At 39.2% G+C, this 18726-nt stretch overlaps 1 protein-coding gene across 1 annotated transcript; it reads left to right on the forward strand.

Annotated features, from left to right (window-relative positions):
* Positions 1 to 1109: 1109 nt before the first annotated feature.
* Positions 1110 to 16146, forward strand: LOC128944084 (carbonic anhydrase 3-like). Its single transcript, XM_054287225.1, has 7 exons — positions 1110 to 1155; positions 2047 to 2244; positions 9016 to 9134; positions 9976 to 10068; positions 10919 to 10984; positions 11858 to 12013; positions 15040 to 16146. The coding sequence occupies exons 1-7, from the start codon at positions 1110 to 1112 to the stop codon at positions 15157 to 15159; spliced, it is 798 nt and encodes a 265-aa protein (XP_054143200.1). The 3' UTR covers positions 15160 to 16146.
* Positions 16147 to 18726: the final 2580 nt, after the last annotated feature.

Here is an 18726-nt window from a genome sequence, read left to right on the forward strand (position 1 = left end):
CCCTCATCCATTTTACACCATTGGTGCTAACCTCTGTCTTTATCTCATCTGGCAATTCTCTGTGTGCCAGAATAACAAATATTTTTAGAAGTCATTTGATTTCTGTGTGTCACATAAGGAACACATGCCTGCTAGCAAGTATGCTTACAATTTTAAGTGCAATCTGATGCATAACACCCTGCTAAATGAAAGGAGAATTACAGCTGAAGCAAAACAAACAAATCCTATGCTTAATTTGATAATAACGATTTTATCTGAAGCTGGCAGGAACTGGATCTTCAGCTAGCTTAATGATTTCCATTTACCAAGAAACATTGCAGTAGAGGAAGCAGCACCTTTTTAAAGGCTGGAGCAATTAACACCACTGAATTTTTGCAGGGAAGCTGTTTATGAAAGCAACGGGAGACCGCACAGCAGGGAGCAGCGCTGGAACCCAGGCGAATACATGGGAATTTCCTAGGGAAGGGTGTGAACCTGTGATAGCCATTTGCACAAAAGTGTTGGACTCATCCCCTCACCCCCTGCTGGCCCCTGGATCAGGGCTGTGCCGCACACCAGGAGGGAAACACGGCTCCAGCGCGGCCTCCTGGGGAGACACCCAGCCCCTCCGAACCGCGCAGGCCTTACGCCAAAAGAGGCTTTCTGCAAACAGCCATGAAAAGCCCCGCCAGCCTGCTTGGACCTGCACGTTTCATTTCAGCAGCCAGCCCGGCTAAAGCTCCCTGGCTGGCGCATGGATGCGCACCTATTTCACTTGAATTTGAAAACTGTCCCTACGTTGCCCGTGCCTAGTGCTGGACATTCGTGCTTTTCTATATTCCCATCTCCCCGGCAGGCGTTGGCAGCCCTTTCCCCCCGCTGGGCATTCCCGGCGCTATCCCGGCCGGTTCCTTCCCCCGCATTCCCGGGGGACAGCGGGAGCGAGGCGGGCGGGCGGTCCGAGGCAGCGCCGCGCTCCCCGCCCCCGGCTCCCGGAGCCCTCCCGGGTCCGTCGGGCGGCGGGGACGGGCATGGATTTGGCGGGAGTCTATAAAAAGCCGCCGTGAGGCGAGGCCACCGTCCTGCCAGAGCCGCCGGCAGAGGCTGGGGCGCGGCGCCGGCACCGCACCATGATCAACCCCAACTACTACCCCTGGGGCTACGACAGCGATAACGGTGAGCAGGGGGCCGCGCCCGGCCCGCTCCTCCCGGCACCGAAACCGGGGCGAAACGGGGACCCCGCTTCCCGAGGGAGCATGGCGGGGACACGGGCTCCAGGCGGGCCTGGGGCTCTGCAGGCGGTGGGGCCGAGGCCGCTCGGTTGTCGCTCGCAGGCACGGAAGAGGCGAAGCTGGCCGAAGGAGAGGTCAATGGCAGGGGATCTTTGAGTTAAATAAAGTCAGTTTTCCTACTGCTAGTGTAAATTAAAGTTGGACATAGCAAGATGTCCAATTTAGGCCAGCCCTAATGCAGGAAGAGCAGTGCTGGGCTGCAGGCCCCGCCTGCCTGGAGAGGTTGGGGTATTGGTGGTCTCTTGTTCCCGCTCTCTCCTCTGCTGCAGGAAGAACAGTTCAGCATTGGTCCGGATTTTTCCACATGAACTTCTTGGTAAAACTATGATGATAATTAAATCCACGTTTCAAATTCTTGGCATGTCCAGGTTTCAGTGGCCTTTTCTCATTCCATATGGCTACATGGTCCCATATTTCAATCATTTGGGTATATCCCATCACATTTCTAGCCACTGCTGGACTTGGAGTATGTATCTCTGGTTTTCTTCCTTGGCATATCATCATTCTCCTAGTTGTCAGTCTTGAGGTTGCTGTAAGAGTTTAGGTTCAGTTGAAGGACTTTAAGTATCCAGTATTCCAGCTAGAAATCAATCTAGTTGCTTTTTATACAATGAAACTCTTGATAGGGCATGAATAACAACTAGGCAATTACTTATTAATGCACTTAAATTATGTTCTATACTTAAGCAAAGCCAAGCTTGTGTTAATTGTAACAAGTATAATTCATATCTCTCTGGAAAAGATTTTCCTGATACTTTTCTGTACTTTTTTGTAGGACCAGATCAGTGGCACAAAAATTACCCTTTTGCGAAAGGACGCCATCAGTCACCGATTGAAATCAATAACAAAGACGTGCATTATGACAGTTCTCTACTGCCATGGTTTGCTAGTTATGATCCTGGTGCAGCTAAGACCATCCTCAACAACGGGAAAACCTGCAGAGTTGTATTTGATGATTCATTCGATAGATCAGGTCGGTTTTGTTTTCATCTCTGTCATTACATAAAGGTGACTGTTTCTCAATTTGCATGGCAGAGCCTGCTCTGACTCTTCAGGCTCTTGGAAGGGTGCTGTGTACTGCCTGTGTGTGATGTTACAGGTTTCTATGACTGGGTACCCTGTGCTGCTGCTGCTGGCAAAGTCTGAGTCTCCTTTTAAAGTTCATCAGTAAAATCCCAGGGAATGGAGAGAGGCGCAAAGAAACTTGGTACAGGGTGATTTAAGGTGTAAGATAAATTTCTGGGGCTGCAGAAAGTCATTGCAGTTGTGTTGCTTTTAGGATGAAGGAGGCCCAGACTTCTTCTGTGAGAACTGAGTTCCATTTTGCCTATTTGAGATGCCCTGCAGAACATCTTAAGTTACAATATTTAAAAACTCTATCCATGTAATTTGTGATAAATGAAGTAACAAGCCAGATGTTGCCACAACGTCATGGTATTTAATCAGTTGAAGCTCTTTTTGGCATTAATGGGGTTTTGTCTTAGTGAAGATTATAGGGCTGATAAATTTAATTGTGTCAGCTTTTATCCACTTGCATCTATGACAGCATACAGTGTACAGACTTATTTCTTATCTGCATTGAAACTTACACTTTCAATATGACTAGGACTGACAGCTCTAATTACTATGAGAAATCTTACTCATAGATTGTTTCTTGTTAAGTATATACAGACGTGGATTTAATTTAATAGATTTTTAACTAATTAGTTGGGTTTCATGAAACTGAGGATCAAAATGTATGTATGCTGGACTAGTTAATATACTATCAAAACTCAAATATCGCTGTGCAGTCAAGAGTTTTGTAACTTTTCTAGCAAAGTGGAAATTTTCAATGTTATTTGAAGAAAAATATTATTAATGTCAGATAAAATGATACACAAGTAAAGAAATGTAGCTGTGGCATGTGAGATCTCCATGACTATTACCATTTTTTACCATCTGTTGTATTTGTTAGAACAGCATCAGATATACCAATGGTTGCATCTTCTGCATAAAAATAAAAGTGTAAGCATTGTGAAAATAACTCAGATTTTGAATGGGAGAGAGTATCCAGGCACAGCAATCTACAGCATGGATGCAACGCTCACCACAAAGAACAGAAAGTTTCAGAATGTTGTGAAATTTTTTTCAGATGAACTGCTTAGTAACTGTTGTGTTTTGATCTCAGAAATAAAAAGCGACTCGCTGCAAAAAAAGTAGGTGTATATCTCAACTCTTTGAAGTCAAGAAACATTCAGTGTTTGTTGTTATGTCTCCTTTGTTATACCATTGCCTGCAGAGTCTGTGGGTGGTGTTCTTTCTCTAATATAATGCTAATTGCAGGACGAATTCCACTGTGCATACTCCTACTGACTTGAACACATTTTCAGTTTTTTAGGATATGTACAATGGCTTATTTTTTATGTAAAAGAACCACCAGCTGCACAAAACATACATATGCAATAGCAATCATATAGGAATGAAGCTTTTATTCCTTTGGACAAAGATGCTCATTCTCTCTATGTCTGTGTACATGTCTATCACTCTGTCTATCTGAATTATTTCTGAGTTAACCAGAAAACTAAGCATTTATTTTCCTGACTTTTTTCAGTTATAGTTGTCATACCTATATCTGTACTTCTGTCTACATTTTCATTAGTTTGGAAAAAATAGATTGCTGAATAAATTGCCAAGGTGAGTGATGAAATAAATTACTTTGGATGTCTCCAAGTTTTACATTCATTGTATATCCTGCCAAGAACACTTGAAGAATTCACAACTGAGGACAGTTTCTTTAATTCAAACAATTGAATTATCAATATCGTCCAATGTAATTCAGGTATTATGTTGAAAATAGGCCTTATTACTTTTATGCTTAGGGTTAGCTTAGTGGAAGGGATTGGAGAATTTATTTCCAGCTATTTATAAAGTCTGATTGACTTTGAGAACCTGCTACAAAATTGAAAGCTTTGCTGACTTTGCTGACAGATGAAGTTGCTGTAGGGGCAGTATCATTCCTCTGCTGCCTATCCATACGAGTCAATGGATTTCTGTGGATTCAGTTTTCTGTCTTATTGTACCCATGTAGATGGATTTTATGCACTGTAAAATGATTGCAGGTGGGGGCTGGAGTCTGAAAATTGAGGAAAGAACTGGGAGCTGAAATCAAACCTTCTAGGTAGCTGGGCTCAGTAGAACACACCAGAACTTGGGTACTTTGGCAGCCTACCACTGCTATGCTTGCTATGTTTGCTATGTTTTTTTTGCCTGATTCGCAATTCAGATACTCTTTTAGATCCAGCAGTGACCCATTTTTTATTTGAATTAGGGCTGAAATCTTATTTCCTCTATCAGAATCCATTTATTTCTAAAATTCATAAAATATTCCTATCAGAGAAGTGTCCTGAGAGCTTCTAGCTGGTGGGACTATTGTCATGATGCTCTTTGAGATATATAACTTCCCTAAAGTTAATGACTATTTGGCTATTGTTGTAATACCTTGGTTAGATGGTTACACCAGTGTTTGATTATTTGAGAAACAGTAAAGATACAAAAGTCTCATAATGGAACCCAGACAGAGCAGCTGGACAGAGATACACTAAGGTCACATGGATACCTGCCTTCATCTTCCCTCTTTGTTGATTTTGTGGGCAGTTCCTATGGATGTTCATCAACCAAACAGATTCCTACTACTTCTTTTACTGGCTTTCAGATGGGTGACATTTAAGGGTTTGGAGTACCTCACTGCAGGCACACATTCTTACAGGCTTACCTTGACGCTGTTTTCAGAATCTTTCCTATCAAAGAAAAAAGTGGGTTTGAAAGTAGATGATGCAAAAAAAAAATAATTAGAGAAGTCAGAGCTTGTTGCTAATCAACTCTTTTAGCATGGCCAGGGCTTGTGGCCAGCATTTCCTCAAATACCCCTTTGTGGGAAATCTCATTTATTTTTGCAAATGAAATTTTTCATTATCAACTTCTGGTAAATAAAACATTCATTTTTTTCACTGGTATTATAGAGTGAAGACAAACCCTAGTAACTTTAATTAAACCAGGGGAAATCTGTCCATAGACATTCTAGTTTTGGTTGATTCCTGCAAAATGTTACTTAACATTTTGTCTACTGAATTTACACTGTAGAAAATCAGTAGCTGTTAAAAAAAAAGCACCACTAAATCCCAGTACTTTTGTAGTTGTGGTATCACTCAATGGCTGCACTGCATAAGGCAAAAGGCAGCAAAGTTAAATTCTTCCTTCAGTGTAGCAACACATCTGTCATTTGTCATGTCTGCATGAAGGTATTGAGAACTCCTGTACTTGGGTACAGGGAATTTAGGGCTTGACCTTCTGTTAACTTTGAATTTCTGTTGTTAGAATTAAAAGTGCTTGACTTTTAATTCTAGTCAAGGGCCTGCTGAGGCTACAGTTACACAGAGGACTGACAGTTTTCTGCCCCTGGAGGTGGGGCAGCCACACAGATCATAAATGAGTATGATTTGGGAGCTTACTGATGAACAGGCTGTGATCCAGGGGCACAAAACTGGCAAAGATGTGTTACAGTGTAGGTGAGGGTGGATGGCAAGCTGACAGACTTCTGTCTGACACTTCTCTTTCCCACTCTTCCCTAAAAGAGTACAAAGTTGCCTACAAAGGTGCTCCATATCTATTCAGTGCTTGCTTAAAGAATATTTCAGTGAGAACTGAAATTCGAGTTCCAAAAGCTTTTAGGAAACACATTTTATCCCTGCAGTTAGCTGGATGATTTTAGTGCAGAGATCCTCTTCTGAGCAGAGGCTTTCTTATGACTTTTAGAATGTGACACTGATGTGAAACAGCTGTGGGTTCTGTACTGCACTGTTAGATTCCATTATGAAGCAGCACAACAAAGGTAATGTATCTTTTCAGTTGTCATACAGTAGTACATTGCTAATTTAATTCCATTGGGGTTTACCAGTGCATTTTATGGATTTGGCAGGATGTGTGATCATAAATCTTCCTAGAACAGTCATTTCTTGTCACGTTTATAAACACAATGTGTCTCATGAGTCTGCTTTGTTCTCTGTGGGTTTTTTCACCTGCCTTTACAGCAAACAGGGAAGACTTTTGTATAGGCATAACTTTGCCAGTTTTACTTTTAGTGAGGGCAGATGACAATTGACACTAGCACAGATTAACAACCAGAGCCCTACAGAAGCTGCTCAGCAAGTGGATGCACATATTTGAAAAGCTTCTTGTCACTTTTCTGTTGTCAAGGGCACCCAGCTAGCTGAGATAAAGTGACTGGGGCAGCCATCTCTACTCAACTGCATGACACCTTCTTTTTGCTGTGTCACAGAGTAAGAAACAGGGTTTTCTTGTCAGAGTTACATCCTTGTGTGCAACACCTGCCCTAGTGATTACATTGGAAGTGAAAAAAAAGCCTGTTCTTTTCTTAGCCCATTTTGTCTCATGCTGCTCAGCTGATGACAGATCAAATAAAAGGTGAGCTTTTTTCCAGAGCAGATGTCCCTGTGTGTGTCCATGTAGGATTGTTCCGTGATAGATCATTCTTCACTGTGGATGTGTGGGGAGCACAGAATTTGAGCAAGACAAACTGACATTTTTATGTCTGATATCAGGCACTGATGGGTCACTGAGGGTGATGTGCAAACCCATTTGGAGTCAGTCACTGAGCAATGGGATGAGAGTTTGCATTAATAAGGCACCAAAAAGAAGTGAATATTTCTCTCCCCTGTCTTCCTCAGCTGTTTTGTGTATTCCTGCACTTGGGAAAATTACATTTTGGTAATTCTGCCATGACTCTCAGATATTTAAGGTGAACATTCCCTGTATAACAATTGTCAGAAAAATTCCATCTTACATGTAAATAATATATACTAACATTGCTGAAAAACAATGTCAAGATACCATCTCTTCTTTTATAAACTTTATTTTATATTATTTTTCTGTCATGTGGTTGTGCATTTTTGTTTACATAGTATTGAAGCCCAAGAGGATAAAGATATGTTTAGAATTTAAGTTCCAAAGCACATGCTTAAAAAAACCTTACTAATTTTGAGCTATGCAGACATAGTTTGAAATTTTTAGTGCTTTAATTATTGGAGAACATAATTCTTGTTTATTTTTGTTTATTTTTCCCCCTTTTAAAATGCAGGAAGATTTCATTTACTTACAGTGTCATTTCATGTATTTATATGTTTAATACTACACACTGGTAATTAGAAGAAAGGAAATACCTTTTTGTCCTTCAGGAGATGTTGTTTGCATCATTCTTTCTGCTTAAAGTTTGCTAAGTAAAAGTTACTGCCTATTTATAGATGAGTAAAACAGGAATGTGTTGGCATGAGATGATGCAGAGCTTCACCTAATGCCCAAACAAAAATGTCTGCTGATGGCCCATCAGTGGAAATAATTACATACTTTTACCTTAAAGAGGATTACTTGGCCTTACAGATCTATTTTAATGGAGAATTGATGGCCTTGTCAGCTACTACTCTTACTCTGACTGTGTTCACTGCAGCTACGAATGTCTGTGGGAAGAAGTAAAAGGGTTTTGTTGAGAAAAACAGCTTGCTCTACTCTTAATGCTGTATTTCTTGAGATGATAATGGATTTAATTATTTTCAGATTGAAGGATATGTTTCTCTGGCATATAAAGACCAGTTCTTGGGAACTGCTGGAAGTTTTATAGGAATGCTATAGATTTGATCCTCAAAAAAAGTGAATGAGAATTAAGTATCTTCTAGTATTTGGTGAATGTAAATATGTTTTTCTGTTTAACTGATTCTTTCAAATAGACCACCTTCATTTACAATATTATTTATAAATGGTAACAATATTTAGGAAACATTCATCTCTGGCTGGACTTTTCTTTAGGAAAATAGCTTGCATTCTCAGTGTTTGCTTTTCTTTGGTTTATTTTCTGCATTCTTTCTCCTCTTCCATAACTGGAGGGAGCAGCTATTAGAGCAGAAGCAGCATCAGTGATTTCATAACTCTTTAAATAAATAAGTCATAGCCTGCAGTAAGATACACAATTTTGTAGTGTTTTCTGGTAATTTTTTTATCATCTAGCACTTCAGTAGTTGATCTTAATCCGGGTTATATTTGTGTACTTTCACATCAGCCAATCCTAGATTCAATTCAGGAGGAGATTAAGACATCTAAATTTAGGTGTTTTATTGTGGGATTTTAAAAGTTGCTGGATTATATCTAAACTACCATTTGAGGCAGCAGAGTTGGAGTTCAGGGAATCCAGAGAGCAATTCAATCTGTTGAGTGTCTGCTTTAAGGTAAGCAGAATTACTCTAGAGCCTTGACTGTTCAATTAGGGGTTACTTCAGTTACCCAAACCCAGGCATCTTGTGACATGTTTGATAACCTAATCTATTTCCCCTTGCCTCCAGATATTGCTTTAGAATGTACAGTTCTTCCACAGATCCTGGACTAGATCTCTCAGTCCTATCCAGATATCTCTGGATTATTCCAGAAAGTACTGGGTGCACATTCATGTAGCTGAATTAAATCAGTGATCTCTAGTGACTGTAATGGAAGCCTAGACACAAAAGTTCTCCTCTGCCTGTAGGTGTGTATGGCTGAAGGCTGTTGCCTGACATGTGGCTAAAATCAGTGGAGATTGTCAGAACATAGGTAATCTGTACAGCAAATACGTAAATACATGAGTAAATATTGTAGATACATGAATTTCATTTAAAAGCATTGGGAGACCCTTGAGTCTGATGCTGTTGCAGATTATCAATTGCAGTGCTGAGAGGTGGGCCACTCCCAGGAGTCTACAGGCTGCGGCAGCTGCACTTCCACTGGGGCTCGTCTGACGACCACGGCTCGGAGCATGTCGTGAATGGAGTGAGGTATGCAGGAGAGGTAAGACTCACCACTTCTTGCTTTAAAACAGGGTGTAAAATAAAATTTGACACTATTGTTCTGTTGGGACAAAATTTGTCATTTCTCTGTTTTTCTGGGAGTTCTTTGTGTTTGTTTATTCTTATTAGCCTTTTTATTCTTACTCCCATTGATTCTTATAAATCAGGTTGAAGTCATTCTCACAGCAGGAGAAAAGAAAAATTCTTTGTGAAGTGAAGGTTTCCGTATTCTCAAACCAGTGTGGTGTGAAACAGCACAGCAAGACTGAATTACTCAGATGCAGTCCAAACTTCCTAAAAGAGTATTCTGAAAACACAGAATTATAGTAGAAGTATAAAATTGCACTTATAGAAAGGGGTGGGAAGAATGAATTACCTTGATTCTTAAGCACCTTAGGATTGTAAAGAACATGAGAAACGTAGACTAGTAATATACATGAACGACATTCATATGGATTCTTTGATAGAATTGCTGTAATTCGAATGCCAAATGGAAATGAGTCACATATCAGTAGATGATGTCTGAACTGCATGATCTACCTGATTACTTCAGCAACTTTTCTTCAGCTTTAAGATGAGATTACAGTTTGTTTTTTTTTTCAATTTCTTATTCAGATATTTATAGTTTATTTTAAAGCAAATTGTATAATTATGCAATCAGATAATTAGATATAACTATTAGATGACTTTGCTGTCCCTTTTTCATCTCTTTCTTTGGAAGACCTCATTATCATTCCTTTTTCCCTCAAACTTACTCAGTTATGTGAAGAACTGTAAATTCAGCCTTCTGATGGCTTGCTGTTGAATAATGGGGCTTTTTACATGTTTTCCTCTGTTTCAAGCTACATTTGTTACACTGGAATCCCAAATACAGTAATTACCTTGATGCTAAGAGAAGAACTGATGGGATTGCTGTTTTGGCCATATTTTTGCAAGTAAGTAGAGCACACAACCCTTCTTTGCATTGATACTATGAAGTTGCTATTCTTAGAGGGTTAAAAAAAGCCAAAACTCTCTGGTGGGTATATTTTCTAGGAATCCTACCACATTGAAGGGGTTGGCTTTCAGTAATGTATCCCTTTCAAGTTACAGAGCATGAGTCATATTATCTCAAGTGGTATCCAAAACTACACACACTTGTCCCTGCAGCTATTGTGTCACTATGTGGCTCATGGAATGGGGACATGTGTCAGAAGTAGCCCTCTCACCAACAGCAGTCAGCTGTCTTTTTTGCTAACTGGGGACAGATTTCAAGGACATGTATCTCTTCTAGGTTTTTCATGAACTTTCTCTCAAACAAAATATCTCACAGGCAATACATATTACTCATCGGTTTTTTTTCCAATCCTTTCAGGGGCATGCAGCATTAGCCTGAAATATTAGCTGTTGCTCTCTCTTGTTTAATTCATATTCCCTAGACACAGAACTAGAGATGGAACGCTGAATGTCTTTTTTGAGATCAGCAATTGCAAACAATATATCTGACCATGAAATGTGTGTTGTGAAAAATCCTGTTATGCTAAAATTTCTGTAGTGAAACAATTTCCCCATTTGTATCATAATATCTGTTGGGAGATACAGGCAGAGGTAACAGACAGAAGACATAGCTTACCAAGCTGGTAGGGGTGATAGGTTGGGTTAATACATTATAATTTTATATTTGATAGATGTTTAGATAGATGCTCATAGGTTTGTAGTTGATAGATGCTCATACAGAAAAATAGTAGAAAGAAGAAATCTGGTCAAGCAGAACTCCTTGCTTAGCTCACATGTTGTTTTTTACAGGTAGGGGAAACTCCCAAACCAGAGATGAAGAGAATTCTTGAAGAAATAAATGCTATCAAAACAAAGGTAATGATGTTGCGCTTTTCATTGTAGGAAGATTGCTCAAAGTCTCAGGACAAAAAAAAAAGAATAGCAATGTCTGACTTCCTAAGTTTCAGATTCTGCTCTACAACATTTCTAGAATATATTTGGGAATAAAACCAAGCTTTTCCTTAACATGAAAAGTCCTTTCTTCCATTTACATAAGAGCCTTCTTTGACTTTAGCAGGGCATATGAGTTTGGTGAAAATGAGCAATTTACCCAGTCTTTGCTCACCTAAAAACTAGGCATGTAACCTTATTGCCTCAGTGGGCAGTGCCAAATAAAGGGCATATTTAGAAATTGGTCCATTTGGTTTTAATATATAGGCTGCCTAATGGATCTCTGGAAATGCCACTGACTAGACATTTGTGTCTTAGATAACATTATGTGATAAATCTCACATTTCATAGGCTGTCTTGTTTTTTATTAGCACAAATATTATAAAAGCAGTACCTGTCTCACTTTATTATATGGTGACCTAATGCAATATTCAATAGATAGAAAGAATTTCCATAAGAAAGGAGGCCAGAAGGAGGAGTATTTCTGCACAGAAATGAGTGAAACACATTGGTACTGGATGCTGCTTCACATGAGTTAGCTGAGGTACAAGAAGCAGCATCAAGTAGTTTTCTGTTTGATCATGCTTCTCTGGGCCCATCTGTGAGGGTCATTCAGTCCCCCTGTCTCACTGCACCATTATATCTTGTGTAGATCTGTGCTTACTTTCCTCAGTTCATACATTTGCAGTATCTGAGTCACTCCCTGTTTCTTAAAATAACAGAGCTGCAAGCGAATCTTGGCTAGATTTGTTGAAGTTTTCTGTTTTGTTTTGTTGTGTTTTTGTTTTTATTTTAAAGGGGAAAAATGCTCCTTTTCCAAACTTTGATCCTTCAATTCTTTTCCCTAAATCTCACGACTACTGGACATACCATGGATCTGTCACTACTCCACCTTGTGAAGAGTGTGTTACCTGGATTATTCTTAGAGAGCCCATCATAGTCAGTTCAGACCAGGTAAACTTCACCCTTCATTTTATTTACATGCAATAACCTGAATTTATTTTTTTCACAAGGAAAACAGTCATTGGATTTGTGAGAAATTGCAGGATTAAAAGGAGAGTGAAGAATCACCCCACATCCAACACCATGGTAGTTCAAGCCCACAGACATCAGAGAGCTTTTTAAATCAGTAAAAACATACCACAGTGTAGATGGTCAAGGTTTTTTTTTCAGAAATATCATTTATCAGAATACAAATGTTATGGGATTGGTGATTCTATCTGCTCTGTATTGCAGATGGGAGTGTAAGTTGGAAGTGTTGAATTACATGCTTGATACCTGTTTCTGGAAGGCATACCAGCTAAATTGTCACAAACTGGAGCAACATCATCTAACTACAATTTATTGTTAATATCAAAAACTTCTTTTGTCACTTGCTGTAAAGAAGTATTTCTTGTTAATTCCTATCCTAATTTCCCCCCAATCTACTTACAGGAATTTGAATGCCCTCTTTCAGCTCATTTCAGCCTATGATTCTACTCTTACCACACAAGTCAGTTTTCTCACCTGAGGTTATTCCTCTAGTCCGCAGACTAATGATGCAATACCACAGATTTCAAGGCTCCAGGATACAAAGCACATGAACATTAATCAAGGGACTGACATATTATGTAGGTATTATATTTAGACACAGAACTTCTCGTTTTAAGTTTTCAAGATGATAATGTGTTTAGTGCATTCGTTGATGTGGATGTTATGACAGAAAGGAAGTATTTTTATTTTCTAGTACTTTGTATTTAAGTGGCTCTTCATCTTTTAAGTAATATTACTCAGGTATGATGAGAAACTTAGCTGGCAATAGATGAAATATGGTAATGTGTTCATATAACTTAAGGCTTAATTTTCTGAGCTTATTGAATTGCTCTGCCTTCTGTTTCCTTGTCCATCCAAAAATTAAAATACAGGGGCTATTTTAAAGTGTGGGCTTCCGTTAAAAATACAAATACGTTCTTATTGGTTTCTACAAAATGAATCTTCTTAGATGTTTATATTACAGAAGATCAGCTACAGATTGTATTAGGAAAAGTGTAGTCATTGTTGAGCATCTCTGATTTAAAATGCATTTTTAAAGAAATAACTAATCACATTATTGATCCAGCTTCATGAAAAGACTTTTTGACTACAGTTTTGTTTGGGTCATGGTCTTTTTCTCATCTGTTCTGAAAGTAGTGAGTTTTGCGAAACATACAGACTGTTCTTTAACTATCCCTCCTGAAGAAAAAATGGAGCATTTAAGATGAAATTGCTACATAAACAGGAGACATTGGCTCTTACCCTGAGGTAGCTGCTTTTCAGACAGAATTGGCAGCGTGTGTGAGTTATTGTCTAGAAATACAATAGAAATACTTCCCTCACTCCAGAGTGCCTGCACTCTAAATAACATTTTCATAAGAGGATTGTGTTGCCAATTATTTCTAATCCTAGACAGTGTAGTACCATGGCAGCCTCGTTAATAGTGATTATTTTAAGTGTGTGTGCATTTGCAGTGGATTTCTTGGATGCTTTTGCAGCCAGATGGTAACCATGTATTAGCCACAAGGGGAAGTGCAGTTGCTGCAAATCAGCGCTCTGCAGGAAAATCAATTCACCAGAAATCCCAGGGAGATACAGTGTGGGTGGCCTAGCTGCTCAGATTACTTTTAATGAAAGAACAGTGGAATAACTCTGTCTAATTGCAGACTAATTTTTTCATCTTTATGTAATCGTAGCCTGAATACATGTTGAGTTTTTACTGAGTAGAGCAGATCTACCACAAATAATAAACTCCAGCACCCTTCTCCAATAGTAATTTATCAATTTTAACAAAACTGATAAACAATTTTCATCTCTTCCTGTACAAATTATTCTTCATCTGAAATCTGAAATTTAATTTCAGAATATTAATCCATTGAATGCGTATTATGCTGGTTACAAATGTGATCCTATTGTTGTTCAGGCAGACTGAGATGGCCAGCTTTTCAGAGCTGTTCAGTGAATAGTAATGTTGAGATGCCCAAGCTAGCTCAGTCCAGAAACTGGAACAAGTTTAATCACAGTGAACCTAGGCTTTACAACCTAGACAGAAGTTCTGCTTGTATTGGCCTTGAAGTCTGTACTGAAAAGTGGATACATCAGCATATTGAAGCTCCTGACAGACAAAGGAGATGCGTCCCTGCATGGGGCTGCGTTTTCAAGTTACACATGGGAAATGTGTGAGTGCTTTTCACAGCAAGTCATTCAAACAGGGACAGGTTCAAGTGTCTGAATCACAGCTGATGTGCTTTGGATCTAGTGCAGTGTGGGGTAGTGACAGCAAATGAATATAGGGTATCTGTATACATGTTGCATCCTTTGAAAATTAGAAAGCAGTACAGAAAGATTATTAAATAGTTTTGATGAGTATGGGCAGAACTCTTCATATGGCATCCCTCGAAAAGGGAAACATACTTTGGTATGGCCAAGGAGATTCAAGCTGCAGACCTTGTTTACAAACCATTTGAAACCTTGACCAAGTCTTTATCCAGATTTAAATTCCAATTCCTGTTACTAATAATGAACTTCTTGTGTCACTGCAACAAAAGATATCCTCTGCTGCAGACCATGAACATGAACAATTAGTTTATAATTCAGCTTTAAAACCTTGTAATTCTAAAGTATTCTTAACAATCAGGCACTAAGGCAGGGTTAGAGTAGGAGAGGTTTATTACAGCACGTGCTGCTGTATTCACATTTTCTGAGTGCTTCCTACAGTTTCTGTGTCTGTACACGGTTCTGCAGACAGTACCTAAATGACACTGTTTTTCACAATGCTGTTCAAATAGGACCCATTTTTCTGTTTGGATTATTCAGAGTTCTTTTGGTGGTGGGGTGAAGGACATCTTCACAACTTTGAAGGAGACTTTTTTCCCCAGCTGGACCAGCCTCCTTAGTTTAATTGTTGGACTGTGGATTTGATCCCAAAGGATTTCCATTGGGACACTTCAATTTTTGCTCTTCTGCAGATGGCAAAGCTCCGCAGCCTCTCCAAGAATGCCGAGAACGAACCCAATCACCCCTTGGTTGATAACTGGCGCCCGACTCAGCCGCGGTATTTCAGGATGGTGAGCGCGTCGTTCCTCTAGGACCTGCCTCCTCTTGGGTGGCTCTGAGAGAGGCAGCCTCTAGAAATAAGAGGTGGTTTTGTTTGTGTCCTTTGCTGCATTTACACAGAACTCCAGCTGTAGGTCTGGATGTTGAAACTTGAGTTGTGGAATGAGAATTTCACTTTCAGAGGATAACATTTATTTAGGCAAATCCTACTGTTAAAATGGAAGTAGAGAGTCTGTTGGTTCTTCATAACTGCTTTAATATTAGCTTTTGTTAATAGTTTAAAGGAAGAAGGAAGATGCTACTGATAATTACAAGACAATTTCCTATTGTGCACATGACCCTTGATGCTTGTCTGATTGCATGCTAAAGAGATTTCAGTTAAGAGAAGTAATTGTTTTCACCATTAAAGACATATTTTTCAGTAGATGTTTTCAGCATTACCCATATCCAGCTCTGAGCTGCACCAGTTAATCCACAAGGCATTCTTGGAAATTCTAAACTCTTTTGGTCTTTGGTACATAAAATATGAAAGGACAGATAATTGGGTTATAATCACAAATAAAGAGCTAAACTTTTACTTTCTTAAAACAATGGACAGGTGAAACAGAGGTCTATTCTGAAAATTGTATTCACTGAGTTATGTGTAGTTAAAACTATGGGAAGGGGGAAGAGCTATTTCATTTTGTGTCACAACTGGTTCTCTTTATTAAAAGACTAATTTCCATTTTAATATTGCAGCAGTCAAGGTGACATAAATTTTGTGAAGTTGTTCTTTGTATCCTTCGTATATATTTTATTCATGTATGCAAATAGCTTTTCTGTGTAAAAAGGGTGTTAAAATAAGAAGAGTCCTTAGTATTTTTAATTATTTTTGAGACAAATTCTCGTTTCATATACAAATGTAATCAATCCTGCTGTCAATGAAGTTTGTGCATCAACATCTGAAACCACAGTTGGACTCTTAATCAAAATGCAATTGACCAACATGTTCTTGTCTCTTGTTTTGGCACAAAGAACAATGAAACAGGGTTGTAAGCCTCTAACTGAATAACGCTATTTCTGCATTAAAAAGTTGAATAAAAAAAATATATTTACTTAAGATTTTTTGTTCTGTAGTTTTTTTTACTATTTAGAAACATGTAAAAGTAACAGAATTTTAAAGAAAGACCTGTCAATGTCCTCTGTGTTATATCTTTATAGAAACTGATGATGCACAGTATCTTTTTCAGATATTTGTTTGAACTACAAGAGTACTGATTTCACATGACCCCAAAATTGCCACATCCTTGAGACATCCACATCTGTTCTTTTAGTGAGATCATCTCTATTCTGACAATAGCTTTCTTGCAACATCATATGAATCAACTTCACAAGTTGATTGCAGAGTGGAAAAGTTCAATCTGTATCCAAACTCACTAAACTGAAAGGTAATTTACCACTGAGCTCGGGAAATACAAAGCATGTGCTGCTCTGGCAGTGCCTGGATTCTTGGCTGCCGTGTTAAGGGGCAGGAGGACGTTACTGAGCTTGCTGATGGGAGAAGGGTAATGTTCCTTCATTACAAAAAGGAAAATTGAAGCAAAAATTGATTTTCCAAAATGCTTAGTTTGTTGTGAGTTACAAGGTAAGTTGTTTTATAAGGTTCTTTGTTAAACTGAGTTGCATATCCTAGAGCAGGTGGTTTTTTTTCCTTGCAATTCATGGTATTGCAAATCTGGAACGTGTAATCTCAGGGGTTTTAAATGAAATGGTGGCTTCCCAATCATGCTTTGCAAAGGAGATATAAATGCAGGTGAGGTAAGCCTCATCCTCCAGACCCATGTTTATTAATTTGGAAACTTAAAAGCTGAAGTAATCTCTTGAAAGAAAGTGTCATTTGACTCTTCCATGCAGTTGTTTTCATTTTATCTGTACTTATAATTAGTAAGAAGTAGACTAAATTCGGCCCAGGAGAGCTGCAGATAAGAGGAAGTGTGTGAAAAAGGGTTTTGGCAGTTGTTTTACAGACCCTGTTCCTGTGTTCAGGGACTGCTGGAAGCAATGATGACAGATCCAGAAAACAATGGTACAGCAGGCATCAGGGGAAAAATGGAAAGAGTAGGAGTAGAAGGAAAATAAAAAGCCAAAGAATGGGGGTGGGGGCACTTCAGGGACCCTGTGAATCACACTGTAAGCTGAATATATGAGGAGTTTAGAGAGAGTATTGAAGGCAGCAGGGAGAAATATGGGGTGCTGTGAGTCAGCATTTAGAATGTGCTCATGTGTCACGCAATTTCCTGCTCTCTCTGGCTGTGTTCATTGTTATTCTGCAGAGGTTACCCCTTGCTCTGCAGCTTTCCCCAAGTACAAGAAAAATTAATCACTGGTATGACTGAATTCAGATCACGTTGTAGTAACGTCCGTCATACCTCACTTCTTACCTGCACATTCCCACTGTGTGATCCAGCTCTGCACTACAGGAGCAGGGAGCACTGTGTTCAGAGCTACCTGGTCAAAAAAAGACACCCAGTATTCATCTTGGTGGGGTAGAACACAATCAATTACTGCTGTATTTGACTTTCATACCAGGTATACCTGACTACACTTGGTGACATCAGTGCTAATTAGAAACAGCCCCTCTGAAACAAAATGAGACATGCAGACACACTGCACAGCTCATTTGCAGCCCCTTCTCCAAGTCACTTTTCATCTACTGCAGAGCTCAGAAATGACACGACCATGCTCTGTGGTGCTGCAAGTCTTCCCAAAACTTGAAACATTTTAGTGGTGTGGCTGTACCTGCATCCATGTCATTGACAATCTTGAACATGAACAAGAAAGTGCTGTGGAATTAATTGGTAGCTGCAGTAGCACCAAAGATATGATTATGCTCTTCCACAATTAACTTTAGATAGGTTCTCCCCTTCTAAACTTCATCAAACTAAAAGATATTCATGGTAAATGTGTGGGGAGTCCACTTTCTTATGTTTCTCATTGGGAGCCTTTTCTCCAGCCCCAACATGTTGATCACAGAAGTTATCCTGGGTTACCTGTCTGCAGCAGTGCAGGAGACCATCAACCTGCAGCCTCACTTTGCGGAGCTCTCTGAGGTGAGCAAGAGGAGATAGATACAGATAATCTAAAATTTTATATAAAAATATACATAGGTTTTAGTGTTGAAGAAGAGTAAAAATTCAGGTGATGGATATTTCTGTAGAATTTACTCATCAAATCTTTAGAACAGGATGAAACTTAATTAAATCTGATTTATTTTCAAATTTAAGCCTATTCTCTATTTCATTATAGTAATTATAGGAAAATGAAGAGATCTTAAGGCCCTTTTTAAAATTAATAAATAAAACAGTATTTTGCAATCTATATGCAGAGCTGTTAATACCATGAGAGGAATTCAGAATTGTTTTGCTCAAGTTTCAGATCTGGGATCACAAACAATTATTGGGACAGATGCTCTGTCCTGTTGCCCAGCTGTGTGGCAGCAGTGGCAGCTCAATGGAGCTGAACTCCAGTCTGTCAGCTGGGGGAAGCCACCCATCCAGAAGGACACACAGCAAATCCCTTGTCGTGGTCATCAGGATGCATCAAGTTTGGCTTGCTTTGGA

This window comes from Melozone crissalis, unplaced genomic scaffold (assembly GCF_028551555.1).
Source record: "Melozone crissalis strain CALT ecotype California unplaced genomic scaffold, PUWL_Pcris_2 ptg000002l_1, whole genome shotgun sequence".
In the NCBI taxonomy this organism is placed as follows: Eukaryota; Metazoa; Chordata; class Aves; order Passeriformes; family Passerellidae; genus Melozone; species Melozone crissalis.

Excerpts from the sequence above, each read along its gene's own strand:
- LOC128944084 (XM_054287225.1), top strand. The coding sequence starts at position 1,110 with ATGATCAACCCCAACTACTACCCCTGGGGCTACGACAGCGATAACG. Across the intron at positions 9,135-9,975 it reads GAGTGAGGTATGCAGGAGAG|CTACATTTGTTACACTGGAA; the intron begins GTAAGACTCACC and ends CTCTGTTTCAAG. Across the intron at positions 10,985-11,857 it reads TAAATGCTATCAAAACAAAG|GGGAAAAATGCTCCTTTTCC; the intron begins GTAATGATGTTG and ends TTTATTTTAAAG.